The 15,870-nt window shown below is 37.0% G+C and overlaps 1 protein-coding gene across 2 annotated transcripts in view; it reads left to right on the top strand.

The window, feature by feature from the left end:
* PIK3C3 (phosphatidylinositol 3-kinase catalytic subunit type 3) overlaps nt 1-15,870 on the top strand; it is a 134,079-nt gene that overhangs the window by 21,712 nt on the left and 96,497 nt on the right. For both annotated transcript variants that reach the window (XM_016193414.2, XM_060173799.1), the window contains 2 exons: nt 9,099-9,185; nt 13,851-13,946. In XM_016193414.2, the coding sequence (XP_016048900.1) occupies nt 9,099-9,185; nt 13,851-13,946 (183 nt within the window). The remainder of the gene's footprint in view (nt 1-9,098; nt 9,186-13,850; nt 13,947-15,870) is intronic.

A 15,870-nucleotide genomic window follows, 5' to 3' on the forward strand; every position in this document is an offset into this window, starting at 1 on the left:
TTTGCATGCTTCTGTTCTGTTTGGATTTCTTTTGGCAGGTTCACATAAATCAGATCTCTAGATTCCACATAAGAGTGAAACGATCTGGGAGCTGTCTTTTATCTCTACTTATTTCACTAAGCGTAATCACCTCCAGTTCCACCCATTATGTCCCAAAGGCCACCATGTCATCTTTTCTGATTATAAAATTGTATGCCATGGAATAAGATATCCCGTAACTCCTTTAGCCAGTCATCTGTAGATGGACATTTAGGCTGCTTTCAGTCTTTGGCTGTTGTAAGTAATGCAGCTATGAACATAGGGCTTCATATGTTTCTTTGAATTAGTGTTTCAGTGTCCACTGGATAAATGCTGAAGAGTGGGATTGCCAGATCAAAAGGTAATTTCATTTTTACTTGTTTAAAGATTGTCTGTATAGTCTTCCAAAGGGGCCAGTAGCAATTTTCATTCCTGTCAGCAGTGGAGCAGAATTCTTTTTTCTCTACAACCTCTCCAGCATCTTTCATTTCATGGTTTGTTGATGTAGGCCATTATGTCAGGTGTGAGATGGTATCCTAGTGTAGTTTTAATTTGCATTTCTCTAATGATAAGTGAAGTGGAGCATTTCTTCATGTGCCTGTGAGCCATGGGTATCTCCTCTTTAAAAACACTGTTCAGTTCTTTGGCCCACTTTTTTATTGGGTTATTATTGTTTCTTTTATAGATCTGTACCAATTCTGTGTAGATGTTTGGTATCAGTCTCTGGTCAGAATTGTGATACGCAAATATCTTCTCCCATTTATTGGGTTCCCTAGTTATCTTTGTGTAGTTTGCTTTTGATGTGTAGAAACTTTTTAGTTTCATGCAATCCCATTTATTTGCTCTAGTTTTCATTTCCCATGCCCAGGGGGTTGAGTCTCCAAATACCTCTTTCAATATTTTAAATGTTTAAATTTTAGAGGAAAGAAAACTGATCAAAAGTGTCATAGGAGAAGTTTGTTATTTCACAAAGAAAAATTATAGTATTGTCAAGAGTCTTATTTTGTTCTTTTTCTTTCTTCAGATGTTTTGTAAATGATGATAATAAACAGAATTATCATGACAGGTGCTGAAGCTATTCAAGGTTATATGGCTTGTTGAGGGCATCATTGGCATTAACAAACATAATCTCTGAGTTTTGGCTTTTGTATAAATAATAGGTATAACTTTCATAGCTTTTTTTGATTTGATTCTGTTGTCATTTTTACGGGTTATAAATGAAAGACTTGGAAATCTTTTGTAATTTTTTCCTCTAATGATACATGGCTTCATCAGTCATTTTTGTTGACTTATTGTTATCTTAAGACTGTCAGAACTTTTCCATTTGTCTTGAAATAAATGGTAGCAAGTTGACTAAATTAGTCCCTCTGAATATGTTGAGCTCTAAAATGATGTTGATTTGTGTTCTGTGAATCTGTTGTCTACTGTTAGAAGCTGTAGTTTTTGCCAAAAAGTAGAAAGCTCCCAGCCTTTTTGACTAGATTAATCTCTGAGAAGTTTAACTGTATGAAATTTTTATGAGACAAAAACCATTCTTCTTGAATGAGATTAACAAGTAAAATTTTAGGGTAAAACTGATGATTTGTGGCTTGTGCTGCATTAATCAGGAAGTTAGAACAAACATGTTTTCTTAGAATTAAACACATTAATTTGTGCAAATCTATTACTCCTTTTAAAATTTTAATTAAAAAAATTCTTACATGCAACCACATTTAGTTTTTTTTAAATATTTATTCCCTTTTGTTGCCCTTGTTTTATTGATGTAGTTATTATTGTTGTTATTGATGTCATTGTTGTTGGATAGGACAGAGAGAAATGGAGAGAGGAGGGAAGACAGGGGGAGGGAAAGATAGACACCTGCAGACCTTTACAAAAATTTTTTTTTTTCTTTCCTCCAGGGTTATTGCTGGGCTCGGTGCCTGCACCATGAATCCACTGGAGGCCATTTTTCCCCCTTTTTGTTGCCCTAGTTGTTGCAGCCTCGTTGCGGTTATTATTGCCATTGTTGACGTTGCTTTGTTGTTGGATAGGACAGAGAGAAATGGAGAGAGGAGGGGAAGACAGAGAGAGGGGGAGAGAAAGATAGACACCTACAGACCTGCTTCACCGCCTGTGAAGCGACTCCACTGCAGGTGGGGAGCCGGGGGCTCGAATCAGGATCCTTACGCCGGTCCCTGCGCTTTGCGCCACGTGCTCTTAACCCACTGCGCCACCGCCCGACCCCCCAATTTTTTTTTTTTTTTAACATGCCCTGGGCCGCTGGAGCCTGAAGCAGACTTAGGAGCAGCCACCTGAAGTGGCTTCTGGAAGTCACCTCTTTACAAACTTGAAGTAGTTAAACATTGAATTTCAGTTCTTACTTATTTCTTTTTTCCCTTCAGGCTTCAACTATAGTTTCTATTTGTTTGTTTGTTTAATTAATTAATTAATTAATTATGTTAAGGAGAGAGAGGGAGATACAAACTTGAAGACACACAGAGAAAACCATAGCACTACTCAGCTCTGATTTATAAGGTGGCAGTGGGGATTTGACTGTAGTTTCTGTTGATACTATAAGGGAAAAAAAAAAAAATCTAGATCATAATAAGCCACTTTCAAGAAAGCTGATTTGTTTATATGTTTGTTAGCTCTTTGGATCTCTTTGGTGAATATTCTGTTTATATCCTCCCCCTTTTCTTTGGTGAATATATTATCCATATCTTCTCTCCACTTCTATATGGGCTTATTTATTTTACTTTATTTGTTGTTACTGAGGTTGGTGAGCTCCTTGCATATTTTGGTTATTAACATTTGTTTGTTGTGTGGCATGTAAAGATCTCCCATTCTATAAAGGGTCTCTTTGTTTAGGTGGGGTTTCATTTGCTGTGCAGAAGCTTTTTTCAATTTGATATAGTTCCGTTGGATTTTTTTGTTTTGTTTCTGTTTTCCTTGCAAATGGACGTCATTGAAGACACCTTTAAGAATTAGATTAAAAGGAGTTCTGCCAATGTTTTCCTTTAAATATTTTATGGTTTCTGGTTTAACATCCAATTCCTTGACCCACTTGGAGTTTGCTTTGATGTGTGGTATATGACTCAGCAATTCCTTTCCTGAGTATGAATATTCCAAGAAAACAAACACACTCAAGCAAAGAGATCTGTGTATACTTATGCTAATGACAGCACAGTTTGTAATAGTCTGAAGTAGAAAGCATCCAAGGAGTCCAACAACAGATAAGTAAGTAAGAGAGTTGTGGAATATATATACATACATACATAATGGAATACTACTAAGCTATTAAACATGATGCCACTTTCTTCACTTTATCTTGGATGGTGCTTGAAGGGATTATGTTATGTGAGATAATTCAGAAAGAAAAGAGAATTTAAGAATCAAGAACAGAAAGGTGAAACACAAAGTAAAACTGTGACTGCTTTGGTCAAGGCAAAGGACTCTAAAAGGAAGACAGGGACAAGGATGGGGGGAGGGACGGGGGCTCTCAGCTCTTGGAACATGATGATGGAAAAGAACCTAAGCTGAGAGTGAGAATGTTTTGTAGCCTCCTGTTGTGGAACGGGAAATTGTGCCCACGTGCCAGCAACTGTACTGTAAACCATGGACCTCCCAATTAAAAAAAAAAATACACACATAGTAAAATGTAAATGAAGCCCCCCCCTTCCAAAAAAAGAAAAGGAAGAAAGGAAAGAAGCTGATCTGAAATATATATGCATATGTTGTGTTGTCAAGATCAGAGACACAGGATACTCCAAAGACTACTTCGTGAGCCTTGAGGCCTGTGTCTGAGAGCCTGGAGGTGTCTTTTCACTGACTCACACCATCATGGAAGTGATATCAGGCCAGGAAAAAAGGTGTTCCCTGAAGGTCCAGGGTCTTTTTTTTAAACAAGGTATATATATATATATTCAGGAATTTCAGATACAAAATAGTATGTTTGGGCAGGAATCAGAACCTGTAGTTGGGTGAAAGATTAAAAATATTTAAAACATAGGGTGTGATAATTGAATCTCAAAATAGTGGGTTTAAACTCCAAATAGAAATTTCTTATCAGTAAATACTGAAAACCTTCTTCCCTATCAGGGGTTAAGACATTAAATGTCTAGGAGCTTTGGCAACCCCTCAAGCTGTGGCCTGGTAACCCAGCTATACTTGAGGAATATTAGGATCACTTACTAGAAAACAATCTTTCAGGTACTTAGAAACATCTCATAGGTATGCTGCCCCATGTGTAGCTTTTCCTACTCTCATTCTGGAGGAGAACTTGATCTACTTAAATACTTACTGAGGACTGCCGTGCTGGGTTTACTTGGGTGCCTCTGCCCATAGAATTCCTTCATAATCTGACAAACAAGCTATTTTTCCTCTGTCTGGAGAATTTCTTTTCTTTTCTTTTTTTTTTTTTTTTAAGATTTTATTTATTTATTAATGAGAAAGATAGAAGAGAGAGAAAGAGCCAGGCATCACTCTGGTATATGTGCTGCCGGGGATTGAACTCAGGACCTCATACTTGAGAGTCCAATGCTTTATCCACTGTACCACCTCCCGGACCACTGTCTGGAGAATTTCATCTTGTGTGTTTGGCTGGTGTCTTTTTCTTCAAAGTCTATTTAAAATGTTAATCTGTCTAAAGGGCCCTTTTAAAACCTATCATTATTTCCTTCCTTCCTTCTTTCCTTCCTTGCTTCCTTTCTCTCTCTTTTTAAATTTCTTTATTGGGGGATTAATGGTTTATAGTCAACATAACATTTCCCAGTTTTCCACATAACAATTCAACCCCCAGTAGGTTCTCAGACCTCTTTTATTTTCTGTCACGGCACCCTGTTCATTACTGTCAAATTACTGAGGGCAGGAAATTTGCTTGTTTTGCTCATCCTGTGTGTATCTCCAGAGATAGGTATGATAGAAGTTGATAATTTCAAATAACATACATTTATGTTACGTGTCTACAGATACTAAGTAAATAAATGATTTAGAAGTATGAATCATGCTATTCTCAAACTTTTGAAACTCACTCCCATAGTTCTATAAATTCTTGAGCAGTATTCCAAAGTATGTATCTTGTTTTCTCTTATATCATCCTTCCACATTAGAAGGCTTTTCAATATATAAACTCATTGAATGGATACATGCTAAATTCTGCTATCATTTTCTGGTTGTAAATAGAACCTTATATTCTGGTATAGAAGGTAAATGTGAATATGAAGTAATGAGTTATGAGTTGTGATCATGGAGTCCATTTCCCATTATCCTTCATTACTTTGACCTTAGTATTGACTATAATACAGCAAGTCTACCTACTTTAGTTCTGCTCTTGATATCAATATCTAATACTTACTAATCTAAGGCATCTTCCTCAAGCACATGTCCCTATCCTTCCATTAGATGTACTAATACATGGTTAGTCCTTCAAATAGTTTCCTGACTATATTGTTATTTGGCTCTTATGGATTATTTTATTTAAATAGGTTTTTTTTTTAGACCCCTTGCTGCTTAATTCTGAGAGAAGTCAGAATAATTATGCCATAATTCCTGTGACAGTGGGCTTCTCTCCTAGCTCTTGTGGCTTTGTGTGAATTCTGTAGAAGCCTGTGTTCCTTAAAAAAGAGACTGTGACACTTTTATTGATTTCTTGACCTATCTCCTTTCTGGGATGGGCACCCGAGGGAGCATTATTTTTTCCAGTGCAATTTGAAACAGATTGTTCTAGTTTTATCCTGCTGTTTAACAGAATGCAGATTTTCTCTTTTGATAGATCTAGGTCACTGACATTTCAGACCCAAAATGAAATATAAATTATTAAAGCTCATTTTTCGTTTTTAGTATGTGGAAGTTTTCAGACAGGAGATAAATAGTGTGTTTACATTCTTGTCAGCATCTATAAGAGATAAAATGACATAGACTGTGGACTGACTGTAATAATTACTTAACATTTTTCACATTGCTATAGAGTTTTATAAAACTAAAGTTCTTGTAAAAATATATATTCAATATTTAATTATCTTATCTGTATTGAGTCTCTTTTTAGATTTTTTTTCAGGCATCTGGGCTGAAAAATGTGAGCTGACTTTGTATAGAAAGAGAGAGACACACACATATTGGCAGAGGGAGAGAGGAAGACAGTACTGAACCTTCCCACAGTGTGTGTGTGTGTGTGTGTGTGTGTGTGTGTGTTGGGGTTGGGGGAGACCTGTGTGTTACCTGGTTTGCCTACTTGACGAAGCAGGCACCCTCACAGATAAGCTAAATTACTGCCCCATTCTACAACAAGTCTTAAAAGTAGAAGCCTTAGTTTGAAAATCTGAAAAGGGTGACTGGGATGGAGTGTGTAGAGAGTTTTAGGAGATTATTTTGTGAGGCAGGGATCAAATATTTGTCTTAAAGGAGGTGTCCTACACTGCTGGTGGGAGTGTAAATTAGTCCAAACCTCGTGGAGCACTCTGGAGAACTCTCAGAAGGCTAGAAATGTACCTACCCTATTACCCTCCAATTCCTCTCTTGGGAATATATTCTAAGGAACCAAACACACCCATTCAAAAAGACCTGTGTATACCTATGTTCATAGCAGCAAAACCTGGAAGCAACCTAGATGTTCAACAACAGATGAGTGGCTGACTAAATTGTCCTCTATATACACAATGGAATACTACTCAGCTGTTAAGAATGATGAAGTCACCTTCTTTACCTCCTCTTGGATAGAGCTTGAAGGAATCATGTGGAGTGAGATCAGCCAGAAAGAGAAGGGTGAAGATGGAATGATTTCACTCATGGACCGAAGTTGAAAAGTAAGAACAGAAAGGGAAATACAACAGAGAACCTAGACTAGGTTTGGTGTATTGCAGCAAAGTAAAGGACTCTGGGTAGAGGGAGGGTTTTCAGGTCCTGGTGCAAGTTGGTAGAGAAGAACATAGGCTGAGGGGTGAGAGTATTTTGCAGAAAAATGAGAAATGTTATATACTGGGGCAGCATGGTGGCACACCTGATTGAGCGCATACATTACATTGCACAAGGACCCTAGGGTTCAAGCCCTTGGTCCCCACCAGCAGGGGGAAAGCTTTGCAAGTGGTGAAGCAGGTCTTGCAAGTGTCTCTGTCTCTCTCCTCTCTATTTTTCCCTTCCCTCTTGATTTCTGGCTGTCTCTATCCAATAAATAAAAAAGATAATAACAAAAGATTTAAAAAAATGTTACATACTTATCAACAACTGTATTTCTGTAAACCATTATTTTCCCCAATTTAAAAGCATGCTTTTATGGTCACTAATTTATACTTCTGCTGTCTAAAGGTGGGGCAGGGACTGAGTACCATTATTTGGTTTCCTTTCCCTGTTCTTTGCAACTGAACAGCCAGTTGCTTTGTGTATTTAAGCTTTCCACTGAGTGCCCAGGTGGATAGATGACACTTAATGAAGTGATCTTACTGATACTTATACCCCCTCCAGATTGGATTTGCACTAGCCTTCCATTCATTTCAATCCATGCCAATGCAGCTGAAGTGACAGTGCATTTTTGTCTGGTTTGTTAAGTTGTCCTATTTTTTTAAAATTATTTTTGTTACTCTTTTTATTCATAAAAATGAAACACTGACAAAACCATAGGATAAGAGGGCTACAACTCCACACAATTCCCACCAGCAGAACTCCGGATCCCATCCCCTCCCTTGATAGCTTTCCTATTCTTTTTTTTTTTTTTTTCTGACTGTTCATTAAGCTTTTTTTTTTTTTTAAATTTATTTAAGAAAGGAGACATTAACAAAACCATAGAATGAGAGGGGTACAATTCCGCACAATTCCCATAACCCGATCTCCACATCCCACCCCCTCCCCTGATAGCCTTCCCATTCTCTGTCTCTCTGGGAGCATGGATCCAGGGTCGTTGTGGGTAAGTTGTCCTATTTTCTATTACAATCTACAGTTTGAATGGTTACTCTAGTTTGGGAGCAACTGTGAAAACAAATTCAAGTAGAAACATAATCTAGAAATTCTGATCTCAATCTCAGAGTCTGACAAGCAGGTTTATAAACAGTTTGCTTCATGTTTGGTACTGTGCATCTGTTTAGAAAAGGAGGACTTTGGTACATGCATAATACTGATGTTTAAAATTATGGCTCCTAAGAGAAAATCTGCCCCAATTGTAGAACATTGAAGTTGCCTTCCATTCTCTATGAACTTGAATGTTGAGTGTATTATTTAATATCTGAAAATACAGGTACATTGCTATCTGAGACCTTCAGAGTACTTTGCCAACTAAGACTCTGCGAAGATAACTGTTTAAATCTTTGCTTCTTAAAGCGTGAATATACATCTGTGCACTCCATCTTAAGGATATTTAATTATAGAACCCAGAGAAAAATCTTACTCTGCATAATTACTTTTTAATATCTTTTAGATTAAGAGAAAGGAAGAAGACAGGAAAACTAGTTAATTTATTATCGGAGGGATTATTTTTATAATTCTATTCTTCATAATAGTCAAAATGCAGGAGATGTAGAACTTGGGGAAACTTCCAGGAAAGACTTGACCCATACAAGGAAGCTTTCTGAGATTACACTGAATCTATAGACCAAAAGAATTGCTATCTTAACAATATTAAATTTTATCTGTAAGCAGGAATATTTATCCTGTGTTTATTCTTCTGATTTTGACCATCAGAAATTTTGTAGTTCTTCTCATGTATACCTTGTATATGTTTATGTTCACATATATATGTGTTTATATATAAAACAATTTATTTGGTGGTATGTTAATGTAAGTGTCACTGTATTTTCAAATTCCTCATTTTTATTTCTGGTATATTGAAAAGTAAGTTTTATCTTACAAGTTTGCTGTGATTGCTAATTGGTTCCAGGAGTTTTTGTTTAGTTTCTTTCATATCTTTTATATATATGACTTGTCATCTCCTAATAAAGACAATTTTGGTCTTAACTTTTTGACTCACAGACCTTTTACTTCCCTTTTTTTATAGCATGCTTCATTAGCTAGTGGTTTGATCTGATGTTGGAAATGAGTGATGCTTACTACTATCTTTATTCTTCCTTCCTGTGAGATTAACATCAAAATGGTCTCTTTCCCTCCCATTTGTTCTGCAGCTCACCAAAGCTCATCGACAAGGACACATGGTGAAAGTAGATTGGCTGGACAGACTGACATTTAGAGAAATAGAAATGATAAATGAGGTACATTGTATTTCAAAATATTTTCTCTACATTTTTAAATAAATCTTTTCCTGGAAAGAGTTATTTGTTGCTGGGTGTTTCGCAAATTTGAGATTACTAGGAATAACTTCTAGCAAGTAGAAAACATGGGGGGAGGGAAAAAGAGATATTTGCCTTGCTTACGTGTTAATACCATCTTGAACAATAAAGTGGGTAGTGGATTTCATAATTGCATTAAGCTTTGTGAATAAGAAGCCTGTTTAAGTATAGCACCTCACCTATGTATTCTTTCATGTAGAAAAAGCTCATGTGAAAATTCAAGTTAGTGGGACTGGACGATGGTGCACCTGATTGAGCACACATGCTACAATGTACAAGGACAGAGGTTCAAGCCCTGGGTTCCCACCTGCAGAGGGGCAACATCATGAGTGAAGAAGTAGGGCTTCAGGTGTCTCTCTTTATCTCACTCTGTCTCTCTCTGCTTTCCTTCTCAGTTTCTGTCTCTATCCAGAAGAAACAGAGTAAAAATTAAAAAAAAAAAATTAAAAAGAATAATTCAAGTTTGTATTGTAAGTCAATCAACACAATGCTGTTTTACTTCAGCTACCTTAAGTCATCTTCAGAAAGGCCTCTTTTCAATTAAGATACTAGTTGTTTTATGTACAGCGTGTAAAACTCTGCACCATTAATAGAATTCCATAGTTCAAATAAATATATTTATTTCTTTACTTTGCTTATTGGTCAAGAACGTTAATCAAGGGAGTCTGGCAGTAGTGCAGTGTGTTATGCACACTTGGTGCCAAGCACAAGAACCAGCATAAGGATCCCGGTTCGAGCCCCTGACTCCCCACCTGCAGGGGAGTTCCTTCACAGGTAGTGAAGCAGGCCTGCAGGTGTCTGTCTTTCTCTCCCCCTCTCTGTCTTCCCCTCCTCTCTCCATTTCTCTCTGTCCTATCCAACAACAATGACATCAATAACAACAACAATAATAACTCCAACAATAAAAAACAACAAGGGCAACAAAAGGGAAAATAAATAAATAATAAATAGAAAAACAAATTAAAGAACGTTAATCAAAAGGTTAGTGAAACTCTAGAATCTATTTTATACTTCTTTTATATTTAGGCTAAACAACTAGCTTTTTGGCCTAGTAGTTCTGTCTTTAAAGAACAGAAATAACTTAGTAGTCACACTAAGAGAAAAATAATGTAAGTTTAACTTAGTGACCACTATGGAGCACAGCTATCTTCATTTATATTTTTGCACAGTGTTTAACATGTAGATAGGCAAATTTTTACTTGGCAATGTGCACTTGTTTAGAATTGTTAATTAACAACAACAACAAAAACAGAAAACCCACATCTGCTGTGATGTAACAGTAATAGTAAGCATGGTGTTGGTCATCTTTTCCAGGTTTATTGATTATAAATTTGGAAAAGAATTTGTGTTTTTAGAGTTTTCTTTTTTTAATGTTTTTAGATTATTTATTTATTATTGGATAGAGACAGAGAAATTGAGAGGGCAGGAGAAGATAGACACAGAGATGCCTGCCTGCAGTTCTGCTCTACCACTTGTGAAGCTTCCATCCTGCATGTAGGGAGCAGGGACCTGAACCCGGGTCCTTGAGCATTGAAATGTATGTACTCTACTGGGTGTGCTACCATCCAGCCCCTTTATTTTACTTATTATTGAATAGAGACAGAGAAATCAAAACAGCAGGGGGTGACAGGGCGAGAGAGAGAGAGAGAGAGAGAGAGAGAGAGAGAGAGAGAGAGAGAGACTGACCTGCTTCACTGCTTATGAAGCTTTCCTCTTGCAGATGGGGGTCCTCATGCACTGTAATGTGAGCACTTAACCCGGTGCACCACTGTCTGTCGTCTCCCCCCTTGTTTTTTAGAGTTTTCTAATAGTCACATTCTAAACTGTTTAGTCAGAATGTTTTCTGTCTTTTTAAAAAATCATTTTTAGGGAGTTGGGCTGTAGCGCAGCAGGTTAAGTGCAGGTGGCACAAAGCACAAGGACCGGCATAAGGATCCCGGTTCGAACCCCGGCTCCCCACCTGCAGAGGAGTCGCTTCACAGGCGGTGAAGCAGGTCTGCAGGTGTCTGTCTTTCTCTCCTCTCTGTCTTCCCCTCTCTCCATTTCTCTCTGTCCTATCCAACAACGACAACAACAATAATAACTACAACAATAAAACAACAAGGCCAACAAAAGGGAATAAATAAAATAAATATAAAAAAAAGAAAAAAATCATTTTTAAGGTTTTTTTTTTTTTTAAACTTTATTTGATTTGATAAAACAGAGAAATTGAGAGGGAAGTGGGAGAAAGAGACACTTGAAGCCCTGCTTCACCACTTGTGAGGCTTTCTTCCTGTAGGTGGTGGCCTGAGACCTGAATCTGGGCCCTCATGCAGGATGACGTGTACTTAGCCAGGTGCGCCACCACCTGGTCCCTCAGAATGCTTCCTTACATTTTTCTGTTCTTTAGCAAGATACCCCCAAGGTGTAGAAAATAATTTTAGTGCTTACTTTGTTGAACCTTCCTCACCCTCCACACTTCATACTTTGAAATAGGAGAGCATCACCACAGTATACTATCATGTGCTTCATGAACTGAATAATTTGGGACCTCTTTAGACTGGTCTTGTTTTATATGTATGCACATTATGGCACTTTATTCCACTTTTTCTTTTTCTTTCTTGGAGGAGTTAGCCTCTGATGCATCTACATTTTGACTGATTTGGACTGAGTGTTTTTTGTTTGTTTGTTTGTTTTATTGTTGTTGTTTAGATAGAGACAAAAAGAGGGACGTGTGGGAGAGGGACACCATAGTGTCAGAATTTCCTCTGGTGCTTGACCATCTCTCCCATGTGATGTCAACATTCAAACCCCGCATGGGAAAACATATAGATCTTACCCACTGATGCATCTCTTCCACTCAAAAACCACTTTAAACGGAGCTGAAAGGGGAATAACCTGCTAGAAAACACGCTTTACCTTACTCAAGGCTTGCACCACCACATAGCAGCACTGTGCAAGAAGGAAGCTTCATGAGCAGGAATCTCTCTCTTAATATCTGAAAAAAGAAGCCACAAAAAATAGTATGCCAGAAGTGGTGAAATAGTACAGACACAAAGACCCTGTGAATCTCTAATGGCAGGGAGGGGAAAGGTCATTTTTAGAAGTGAGTTTGGGTGGATGCTAAGCAGAAGCTACTTTGGGTAAAGAATAGTCACTTTTTTAGACTTCATCTTAGTATGTGGATACAAAATCAGCATTTTTCAAGTCATGGGGAGGGCTAAAGAAGTTCCCCCCATGTACTTGGAGTGTATAGGTCAGAGCCTTCAGATAACTTAAGGTCATCTTAGGGGCATTTATGAATTGCTAAAATGGTCTAAGATTTCTGGGTCTTTTTTTTTTAATTTTTTTAATTTTTTTATTTTTTATTTAAGAAAGGATTAATTAACAAAACCATAGGGTAGGAGGGGTACAACTCCACACAATTCCCACCGCCCAATCTCCATATCCCACCCCCTCCCCCGATAGCTTTCCCATTCTCTATCCCTCTGGGAGCATGGACCCAGGGTCATTGAGGGTTGCAGAAGGTAGAAGGTCTGGCTTCTGTAATTGCTTCCTCGCTGAACATGGGCGTTGACTGGTCGGTCCATACTCCCAGTCTGCCTCTCTCTTTCCCTAGTAGGATGGGTCTCTGGGGAAGCTGAGCTCCAGGACACATTGGTGGGGTCTTCAATCCAGGGAAGTCTGGCCGGCATCCTGATGACACCTGGAACCTGGTGACTGAAAAGAGAGTTAACATACAAAGCCAAACAAATTGTTGAGCAATCATGGACCCAAAGCTTGGAAAAGTGGAGAGGTAGTATTAGGGAGGTAATTTCTGGGTCTTAAGCTCAGAAAACCTCTATCCATACTTTGCTTACTGTGTTTTTTTTTATTTTTTATTTTATGATCATTCATTTCTCTAGTTAAACTAAATGTATGATTTAGGCTGAACTGTTCTGCATAAATTGTTACAGGTATTAAAAAATCTCTCTTTGAAATGAAATTGTTATGAGATAAATGTTTACAAAATACCTTCAAGATTCTGGGGGCTGGGTGGTAGCACAGCGGGTGCAAAGCACAAAGAACCCGCTCAAGGATCCCAGTTTGAGCCCCCGGCTCCCCATCTGCAGGGGGGTCACTTTACAAGCGGTGAAGCAGGTCTACAGGTGTCTATCTTTCTTTCCTCCTCTCTGTCTTCCCCTCTTCTCTCGATTTTTTTCTGTCCTATCCAACAAAAATGACAGCAACAACAAAAGGGAAAAAATAACCTCCAGGAGCAGTGGATTCATAGTGCAGGCACCGAGCCCCAGCAATAACGTTGGAGGCAAAAAAAAAAAAAAAAAAAAAAATACCTTCAAGATTCTATGTAATAAAATCTAAACTAGTAAATCAATAAGAAATGTCATGAAGTTTGAAGAAGTTCTAAGTTAACAATAGACACTGCAGTCTTTATGTAGTAACATAACATTACAGGATACATTTATAATAATGAACTAAGAGTTGTTACATTTTGATTGTACATAATATTCTTGATAGTCTTTATATTATTAAGTTGGGAACAGTGAAATATTACTGATTTTTTTTTTAGGACAATGTCAAAGGTGATAATTTTTCATATTTTTTTAGAGTGAAAAGCGAAGTTCTAATTTCATGTACTTGATGGTTGAATTTCGATGTGTCAAGTGTGACGATAAGGAATACGGTATTGTTTATTATGAAAAGGTATTTGCTTTGAAACTGTTTATGGTCTCTAAAGTAGAGAGGAGGGAAAACATTACAAAATTACGGCTTTTCCTGCTGAGATGAATTATTTGGATGCAGAATAGCAGCAGACAGCTGTCAGCAGCAGCTGTTTATGTACACAAATCAAGTCTTAGAGCTGCAACAAGATTACAAAAGCAGATCATTCCTGTAATGCAGTTCTGGGTTGTGGAATTCAATAAACATGCAAGAGTTTAAAAACTTTCTAATTAAATGTTTTGTAAATTAACAAATAGGACAGTAGAGGAATTACTTTATTATTAACAACCAGTGTTCAATTGAAAGATAAAAAGAATCATCTTTCTAGTGACTACCAATTGAAAATGAAGTATACAAGAGTAAATATATGTTCACCCAATGTGTGAGAAATTCATATGTGACACTGATTTGGACTGGTTTATGGTTATGACTTCGGTCCAATCCATTTCATGTATTTTCTTTACAGAACATAAATAGACTTAGGAGAGACTTCGTCAAAGTGCATCTATTTTTTTTTTTTTTTCATGCCTAAGGCTCTAAAGTCCCAGGTTCAATTCCCCGCACCACCATAAGCCAGAGCTGAGCAGTGCTCTGGTAAAAAACAAAACAAAACAAAACAAAAACAAACAAAAAATAAATCTCTATGCTGGGGGCCACCTGGTGACTTACCAGGTTGAGCACACCTTACAGTAAAGTGCATCTATTGATAGATGCAGAATTAACAAGACCTTGTTACCATTAGACTCAGTGGTAGTAAATATGCAATAGTTATTTGTTTTGTTCTGCTTATTATGTCCAAGAAAATGGTTTTATGTTTGATATGTAACTACTTAAAAAATCTATGTGCCTTAAATGCTTATAGAAAGTTCTTCACTTTAATATTACAGCAGTATTGCACATGTAGTACAAAGCCACATAAACCAGCAGACTCCTGTTACTATAGAAATAGACAAATGGTTAAGTCATTTCAAATTTTGACAGACTCTTGATACATGGCATATAGAATAAACTTTCTCCTAATATATGGCTGTATTTACATGCTGTATGTTTGCTTACTACTTGTTCATTAGAAACAGCACTTTGAAACTACATTTACATTTTAATGGGGGATATTTGTTAAATCTGTCACAAGTGATTTTTAAAATCTGTATATTTTTATAACGAACTTACTAGTTGGAAGATGTTTTCATAATGCAAACTTAGGGTGTATCTACTTCATTGATGATCTGTTTTAGGAATATTTTTCCTGTGGCTTGTCTATTTTTTTCCTTGGGTTTGTATTCATTCCCTTTATTAAAAAGTTAGAATAAGTCAGATTATTTCAACTTTTAAAATTGATAAATCTTATTTCTTGAGGAAAAGGGATAAGAAGATAGATTTATATTTATGTTAGAGAAACTCCATATAAGAGAAAAGAAAATATGGGTAAATAATTTTTTGTCAGTACATTTTCATAAAAAAGTACTTTACATGTTATGCTATATACAATTTCCTTTAAAATATTATTTTCTGTCCATATAGAGTTTATGTTGTAAAAACACACAGATGCTGATACCTCTAAAAACATTAGAATTGCAAAGAATCTTTTGAGAGACAGCTTTGATAATTGATGAGAAAATAACAGAATAGAAATTAGAAGAATTTCAAGTATTTTTGAAATGGTTGTTGACCCCTTTCTACTGCTTCTTGAAAATTGCCCAGAAATTAATGCCTATCTTCCTACCCTGTCATATTTCCACTTAGTGTAGAGATTGCTGGGCCAGTGTATTGAATCTAATGGAAATAGACTTTCTTGTCACCTGCCTTTTATGACAGATAGCCTCAGTGAAGATTACTTGTCACTGTTGGTCTGATAAATGTATTTTCTGGTGTTGTGACTGAGAACCAGCCCGTTAAACAACAGCTG

This window comes from Erinaceus europaeus, chromosome 15 (assembly GCF_950295315.1).
Source record: "Erinaceus europaeus chromosome 15, mEriEur2.1, whole genome shotgun sequence".
Classification (NCBI taxonomy): Eukaryota; Metazoa; Chordata; class Mammalia; order Eulipotyphla; family Erinaceidae; genus Erinaceus; species Erinaceus europaeus.